An 8659-nucleotide genomic window follows, 5' to 3' on the forward strand; every position below is an offset into this window, starting at 1 on the left:
TAATTTCATGAATGTTAACAGCAGAAATATGCAGCACAATGAAAGGCTTAAATAACTTAGCATCAGTATAGCTACACCCCTACAGACACCAAGAATAGCGGGGTAGGAAATCACCAATATTCCTGAAGTGCAATCCTGACTAATAATGCCTTTTCCATGGAAAGCCCATGACTTCTGGTCCATCGCTTCTTCAGGCACAGATATACTTTTGTGCCTTTTCTCACTACAAGACTGATAGCTTGTGTTCATTGTAACTTGCAGACTTCTGGCACATAGTGTACAGTATAGAATGCACAATGGCTGGGAACATGGAGGGGAAAGGTAACTATCCCATATCACCATGCAGTCACCACAACCTGCTCCACACAGTTTACATGCCAGAGCCACTCCACCACTAGAAAACACGAGCTGCTGGCTGAGTGGGATAAGAAGCTGCTGCCACTACAACTGGCATGTTTCCCTCTGAATCGGCAAAATTGTTATGGAGTTTTTAAGTGTAAGTTGATACTAACCCACCCATCATTTAACTTTTCCTGCGAGATTAGTTGTGACCTTATTCAAAGGATTATAGTGAACACACATTTCAAGCAAAGCCAATAGCAGGTGTAGGAGCAGTAAAGACATTGGATATGCATGAAAGACCCAAAGTAATTAATTGCGTTTGGCTCATCTGTTCTAAGGGCATAGGCACTATTTTCTGAGTTCCACTCCCCTTTCTGTCACCTCTCTTGGCACAATTACAGCCCCTCATCAAAAGCTGTGCAATTTCTCAGGCTGTTTCATTTGTCTGATTTTATGTGGTAAGTAGGTAACTATTGCACTTAACTTTCAACAGTTGTATTTTCTGTTAACATCTTGCCTAATCTCTGTCTTACATTGTTTCAATACTCTGCTCAAGTCTGATTGGCTGGGAAGACAAACAGCCTTTCTAGGACACGCAGAGAGACTATACATTATAACTTTGATTTGATAGAGAACTCTGGGGAAACAGGTGCAAAATGCTCACACTCAAACTGATTGTTTTTGCTGGTTTGGTTTCCATTGGTAAGTTAAGATTACTATGTCATATATTTTCTTGATGCTTTTATTTCAAAACAGATTTTTTATAGAAGTGCATCAGGTTTACTATTAACTAAATATTCTTGCAGGAAAATCTATCCCGAAATATTTATTTTATGAAGAGTTAATGTAAAATACAATGTTTTAAAAATCTATTATCTGAGAAAATAAAAAACGTGTGTCAGTGATATGGCGTTAGTGATTTGACACACTAAGTTGTTTAAAGAATTTAAATTAGTTAGAGACATAAGAATACAGTTATATAAAACCATCCAAGTTATTAGTTTTGCTTTGTTTCTAGAGGATTTTACCATTATCTTTAAGGTATCTTTGTAACATAGTAGCTACTCTGTTAGAGAAAAATCACACTGAGAAACTCTTGAGATTTAGAGAAATGACCCAGTTCTGATCTCACTCCAGTTTAACTTAATTGATTTATAACCAGAATGAGATCAGAATCAGGCCCAGAATCTCTAGTCTAGTCCACACACGGTCTTTCTGTAAATTTCTTACAGTTGATTTTAGTGGTGAACCCATGAGAAATGCCAGTAGTAGAATCAGGGGTGCTACTTGTTGGCTAGTGCTGCCCATGCCAAAGTTAGATAGCAGGATGATTAGAACACCAGTGATCAGTCTACACTAGCTGTTTTGCTGTTTCAACTAGTGGTGGCAACTGTAGAACATGTTAAGAAAAATCTAGCACAGATAAAGCCTCATTGTAAAAACTAGAGTTGAGAGCAAAGAGCCATAACATGTTTTGTGAAGCACTTCTCTGAAGGTCAGCACGATGAAAACCCAACACCTATAGCCTCCCCCGTTATAGACTCTTCTATTTCAGAGCTAAATCAGATCCTTATATCCTTGATTAACATCAATACGTTTCCAATGAAGGCATCTGACCCTTAGCCTAAGTTCATTATTTGTATTGAGGTAGCAGCTAGGAGCCCTAGTAATGGACCAGGATCCCATTGTACCAGTGCTGTACAAAACAAAAAAGTTAGTTAAGGAGGCAACAGTGAACCATGGAAATCTTTTTAGGAGTCCGTAAAGAAACTTGTTGATGTCATTAGTTATTCTTCTAACCTAAAAAAAAAAAAAAGAGAAAAGAAAAAAGTCATCTTCTGAACGATGTATTCCACTTAAGACAAAATACATCACTCTGCTTCCACTAAGTTAAAGAGCCACTATTTTGTGCAAGACACACAATGTGTGTTGCAAAGTGACATTAACAGATCACTAATGAATTTCAACTTCTTATTTTTAATCAATTATTTTCACAGAAAACATTTAATATGCAACATTCTGTCCTGTACAAAAATAGAAAATGTACTTACTTTTGTATATTCCATTTCTTCTTAAGTTGCTGCAGGACGATGGGCACAAATCTGTGATGGGAATCCTTTCAACAGCATAAGGGGCTGTGATAAGTATGGCTGTGGATATTATGGAGCTCCAAGGTAGTATAATTTGGACAATGACAATGACTTTTTTGGGTTGTTCATTGTTGCTTAAATAATAAGAATGCTAATAGAGAACAAAATAGACTAGTGAGCTTAGCCATCTTTTCCAAGCGTTTAAGGCTTGCAAAGTGTGTCAGAATAACACTGCAAAGCAAGTGACTAAACAAGAACAGTGTGAATGTCCTTCCAACGTGCAGTAGTCCTCATCTGATAGAACTGGAGTAGAAGTTGTCTCCAGGCTCATTCATTCATTGGCTTTCATTGATGAGGCTGTTGAACAATTCTCCCAAAATACTTTAGTGCCACTTCAGTTTATTTTTGTGATAGAGATAGGACACTTGCCCAATAGGATCTGGTCTTGAACGACCAGATGATTTCACTTTTCTGTTGACTGTTGCTGTAGATCTGGGGCGGAACTGAACCAGTTAGTAAAAAATGGTATGGTCTGTAATCTCACTTCCAACCAGCTGAGTCACCTCAATCTCTCAGCTCATGGGTGAGATGCTCAGACAGTATTAATCAGGATAGCTTCAATGAAGTTCCTCATTGGATTTACACCAGTGAGAGGTCTCACTTCAAGTGTTCTTTTTACCCTCACATGTGAGTGGACAGCCAGCTAATCTCTCTAATTTCATGGTGCTAACAGCAGAGATGGTCAACTTTCCATAAAATATTTTTTGTTTGTTTTAATAAAAGATGTCTTTGCCCCATCCCCAACACTAGCAAAAGAAAATTTCCATTTTGTTCATAGATTTTTTTCCCCTGGATTTTCACTGAGAAACAAAATCTCCAAAGTGTGATTTCCTCCTCCCCCACGTTTTGACAGGAAAATATTTCAGTTTAGGAGTTTGGATTTTTGTTTAGAAACCTGGGAAAATTTCACACACAAAAATTAAGTGAACATTTAAAAAAATTCATTTTTGACCAGTTCTGCTTAGCAGTTGAGAGTTTTGCAATAATTAAAACTAGATTGAAACCCCAAACTTTTCTACTTCCATTGCAGAAATACACATTTTAAGTGCAAATAAGCTAAGAATAGTCCATTTTGCTTTAAAGAATCTACATGGTAACAGGCTTTATGGCTGGAGAACATGTCAATCAGTAGTGTCATTACTTACATATGTCCATATTTTCAGAAATGGAGGAAAGCACCTAGCAGTGGATGTTAAATGCCAGGACGGATCAGGAGTGTATGCTCCTTTTAGTGGCCTGATTGTGAGACGCATTAAACCCTTTGGAAATAATAATGCCATTGATGATGGAATCTTACTCCGTGAAGTAAAATCAGGTAACTGAGCTACCATAGATAAAAGTCTTTGATAAACTTTAAATACTGGTCATTAAATAATTTTACCTTCCTAAGCAATTGTAGCCCTATAGAAGAAGAACAATCTACACAAAAGTTAAAAGTCAAGCAAAACGTAACTATAGAGTAGGCCAAGGCCCGTGTTTCACTCAGAACTGTCTGTTCCTGTATTCAAACCCAAGCACAACTCATTCACTCTTAAAACAGTCCAACGTCTCCATCAACAGGACCAGAATACACCCTTTCCCCCCTATAGCTCTCCACACACTTAGATGATGGAACAAAATGAGGACCTAAAGTAAGGACAACCTTGTAGAAAGGGGAAAGAAGTATGAGAACAAGGAGCTTGAAGTATGCCACGCTTAATTTAAGGAGAAAAAAATCTTTTCCCCATCCCTCAAAAATACCAACCCCCAAAATCTTAATTTTATGTATGCTTCTGTCTGGACTGCACCAGTGCTAGTGCATACAAAACTGACAGAGTAGGCATAGCCAAGGGGATCTGATGCCTATCAGAACTTTGATATCTTCCTTATCCTTCCTTAATCTCTCTTCTTTATCCTCCCCTAAAGGTTCTTGCATAAAACTGGCCTTTATCGGGCCTTTGAGAAACAGAGGCTGGATCAGGAAGGGATCTAAAATTGGAGTAATGCTGCCAATGCAGAGCGTGTATCCTGATATAATATCTCATGTTCGCATCCAGAACTGTGACTACTCAAATCCTACTAGCAACTTATGAATGGAAACTTACATGAAATGGAAGTGTACAAAACCCCAAATAAAATCTGAGCAACCAAAAGTGTTTTTTTTCCCCCCTACTCCCCATAGAAAACCCACCTAAAATTTAGTCCATGGGAAGGAAAAAAGACATTAGCGCACACAGCAGAGTAAAAGTGTACATAGCATGTGTAACACCTGCTGTAGTGACTCAAAGAATGTACCATCCTCAGGGCAGACTTAAAAAACAGGGCACTTAACCCAAATTGATTGTGAGTTCTATACTTAGGCTACGTCTACACTTCTGCTAGATCAGTGCTCTGACAATTGATGCACTGGGGGTTTATTTAGAAGGTCTAGTGAAGACCCGCTAAATCAACAGCAGAGCACTCTCTGGTTGACCCCGATACTCCACCCAGAATGAGAAGAGTAAGGTAAGTCGATGGGAAAGTGTCTCCTGTCAACCTACTGAGGGGAGACACCGCAGTAAGTCGACCTAAGCTACGTGGACTCCAGCTACGTTATTCACGTAGCTGGAGCTGCGTAACTTAGGTCAACTTAGTGTAGACATCAACAGTAGTGTAGACATCGCCTTAGATTTCACCAATCAATTATCAAGTGGAAACACTTCAGGCACTGTTACAGCCTAACCATGGAGTCACAGACAGTCCACGTGTGTATGCCAATCTATCTCACTACCCAGGAGAGCATATTTTTGTGATACATGGCCACTAAGAATCACAGCAATATTCAGGTTACTCCTAGCTCCAGAGGACCAGTCACTTATTCCAGGTCAATTGCACCTTAAATCTCACATCAAAGACAATGAATATAAAGATTCATTAACTAGGAAAAGGAAATTAGATTGTTATTTACAGGGTTAAAGCAGGTAAACATATGTACACAAATGAGTTACAATTTAAGTTTCAAAAGGCAATAGAAGCCTCTATATTCAGCAAGCGCTGTATGTCCTTTAGGGCTAACTAGGCTAAGCAACTGGGGATCTCTTGCTTATGCCTCAAAAATCCCCATCCCCCCCTTCCTCCGAGTCCAAGCATAGAGATTAATCAGTTCCTTCATGTTAGAGTTTTTTCTCTCTCCTTCCACATGCTCTGAGCTGCAAACTCCCGAAAGAAGGAATCCACTCATGTGACTCGTCTTCATGGGGGAGGGTAGAACACACATAGTTTGTCCTCTTTAATGCCCCACAATATCTACATCTGGTGTCAATGGACCTTTCCTGTTCGGCAGGACATAACACGTTCTGTTGCAGATCAGTACTTCACTTTAATTAATGTCCCGCTCTTGCCTGGTGATTTACATACTCTCAGAGGCTCACAATATAGCCTCTCAAATAAATATAGGTGTGATGTTCTGTACCTCGTAGGAACACCCTACACCCCCATGTTCATCTTTATAAAATGATTATGTGGTATCTAATGCAAAGTTTGTCATGTCAGGTGTCTTTGGAAGGCTCATGATGCACTGAGCATCGTTGTTATAGTGATGTTATAGGTTGTAATTTCATGTGTCTATATAGTTATGAGGCTGAAAATGTGTCTTCATGGCTTAAAATAAGCTCAGGCAAAAACTCTCCAAGTGCAGAAGGGCAGTTCACACATCATCAGGGCATGTATGGGTCAAACCCAGCCCAGCCTCAGAGGAACAAAGGACACTGGCTTAGGAAGCAACAAAGGATCTGTTGGACTCTCGAGCGAGTCACCCCCTTTCCCTTGTTCAGACAGGGACTACGATGAGGTAATGCTCACCTGACTCTGAAGGGGACGGGAGGGAGAAGGGTGCAAAGCCAATAGGGAAGAAAGAACATGATAAAAGGGAAAGACATTTGCCATACTGTTCCTCTCTCTTCCATCTCCATTTACGGACATCACCACCAAGTGACTGAAGCACTGATCAAAGGGAAAAGCCTGGCTGAAAGGCAACCAGCCGGCCTTTGGTGAGAAACATCTAAGTTTGTAAGGGCATTGAGAGTGTTAAGATTAGCTTAGAACACGTTCTGCTTTTATTTCACTTGACCAAATCTAACTTGTTATGCTTTGACTTAAAAATCTATCTTTGTAGTTAATAAATCTGTTTGTTTATTCTACCTGAAGCAGTGCTTTGGTTTGAAGTGTGTCAGAGACTCCCCTTGGGATAACAAGCCTGGTGCATATCAATGTCTTTGTTATATTGACAAACTCATATAAGCTTGCAGCTTTCAGTGGGCATAACTCTAGGAACCTCCACCTTACAAGGTCCAGTTGTGTCTGGGACCAGAGATATTGGCTAGTATCATTTGGTGGCACAATCCCAGGAGCAGCTTACATGCTAGAGGCTGTGCATGAACAGCCCAGGAGTGGGGGGTTCTCACAGCAGAGCAGAGTAAGGCTGGCTCCCAGAGTCAAGGATTGGAGTGACCAAGCAGATCTCCGATCCGGAAAACACCAGAAGGGAACATCACAAAAGGATACTAAGATTGTGAGATTGATGGAGGCAGCAACTCACAAGCATTTAATAAAGTCTAAACACTCAACACATTCTTATAATTCTAATGCCTTTGTCAACAATACTAACACACAAGTAAGCCAGCCTGATTTCAGCTATGTATTTCCTAGTGTTCAGCTGAGACACGGGAACACTGGCATGAGCTGGCACCTGCTCTACCAGCATCACAATATGCACAGTAGCCGTGTGTCACCCATCAGGTTAGCATACCAATGATTTGCCCAGGACATCGTAATCTCAGGCTCAGCAATGAGCTGTATTGGAAATACCACTTTGCCCAGTTACAACCTTTTTGGTATCCATACTTGTTTTTATTTGATCTTAGTGAAATACATAAAATCAAACTGTTCTCTTCACTGCGTGCATAGACTACCTCAATATGAACTTTTAAACAGGAAAAGTGTTACCTCTCTGTTTTTGTTGCTAAATGAGTCCCAGTAATAACAGATGCAGGAGAACCTCTATTCAGTTAAAAGGCATTAAGGGAAAAATGAAATTGCAGGGTGATTAATTTGCTGAAACATACAAAAGTCAAACCAAGATGCTAGTTGCTGTGACTATGATTTAACAACCAGTGTCTAAGTAAATTGAGGTAACATCCTAAGGAAACCAGCTGCCTAACCAAGATCATGCATTTTAGTGAAATTAATATGTAGCATGCCTCAAGAAATGGGAAAGGATGATTTTTGGTCTATAATACTCGAGGGAATTAAGCTTATAGGAGGGACCAGACTTGAAGTAGACAACAGACTTTTCTACTGAGCCACCTCCAAGAGGAAGAGAGAATAGTTGAGTCTAAGGGAATAGCTCATCGGTAATGGGAGAGGAAAGATAATATTGCTTTTAAACTGAAATGTATAGAATAGCCCATAAAGTCTCTCACATACCATCTAAATCAGATGGGACAGAAATCCAGTGTGTTCCAGTGCTTCTTCCCTGTGCCTTAAAAGTACACTTTATTTCACCCAAACCTCATAGGATCTGAATGTTACGCTGGGGGGGGGAACTGACAAATCATTTTCTTGCAAGAAAACAAATCCCACAGAAATACATACTGGCTGTGAGCAGGCAAAGGCCTTGTATCTCTTCCCCCGACTCCGCCCCGAAAAAGGCGGCACTGAAGGACCTGTAGGAAGGAGTGGGGCTCATGCAGCTTCCAAGAGGTTTCTCATAGTCCACAGTCACACCTCAACATTCAATCCAACAATGCTCTGCTTTTACAGGAACAGCAGATCTACTGCTGATGCTGTACGTTGACCAACCTGTGTTCCAGCATTTACTTTGGATCTACAAAATTTAAAACTTTGCATTAATAGGTTAGTAAAATTTTACCAGCCACATTTTTATTTATTGAACTTTACAAGTTCAATGTTTCTTTTGGATCAGAGAACAACTTTCAAATTATACATGGAAAAAACGGGTTATTTTTGGATATTTCCAGGTCTAAAAGAATACAGGTATGAAGGGAGGTTAGTGTGCTTTAATTTAAAAGCAACATTCAAAGTTTTTTTGTGTTCACTTTGAATTCTAAGTGAAATTAATTTTTTTGTTAAAATTATGCAGAGAATTAAATATACCTACTAAACAGGGGCGGCTCTAGGCACCAACAAAG

The 8659-nt window shown here is 39.7% G+C and overlaps 1 protein-coding gene across 1 annotated transcript; it reads left to right on the plus strand.

Moving 5' to 3' along the window:
• Positions 1 to 955: 955 nt before the first annotated feature.
• On the plus strand, positions 956 to 6000 carry LOC120369877 (myeloid protein 1-like). The gene is made up of 4 exons (XM_039483635.1): positions 956 to 1044; positions 2420 to 2516; positions 3656 to 3807; positions 4398 to 6000. The coding sequence occupies exons 1-4, from the start codon at positions 999 to 1001 to the stop codon at positions 4562 to 4564; spliced, it is 462 nt and encodes a 153-aa protein (XP_039339569.1). The 5' UTR covers positions 956 to 998; the 3' UTR covers positions 4565 to 6000.
• The last annotated feature ends 2659 nt before the right edge of the window (positions 6001 to 8659 follow it).

This window comes from Mauremys reevesii, linkage group 8 (assembly GCF_016161935.1).
Source record: "Mauremys reevesii isolate NIE-2019 linkage group 8, ASM1616193v1, whole genome shotgun sequence".
Classification (NCBI taxonomy): Eukaryota; Metazoa; Chordata; order Testudines; family Geoemydidae; genus Mauremys; species Mauremys reevesii.

What these genes read in the sequence shown, in the direction of transcription:
- LOC120369877 (XM_039483635.1), top strand. Translation starts at nt 999, where the DNA reads ATGCTCACACTCAAACTGATTGTTTTTGCTGGTTTGGTTTCCATTG. An exon ending in TGCTGGTTTGGTTTCCATTG is followed by an intron (nt 1,045 to 2,419) that starts GTAAGTTAAGAT and finishes TTTCTTCTTAAG; the next exon opens with TTGCTGCAGGACGATGGGCA. An exon ending in GGATATTATGGAGCTCCAAG is followed by an intron (nt 2,517 to 3,655) that starts GTAGTATAATTT and finishes CCATATTTTCAG; the next exon opens with AAATGGAGGAAAGCACCTAG.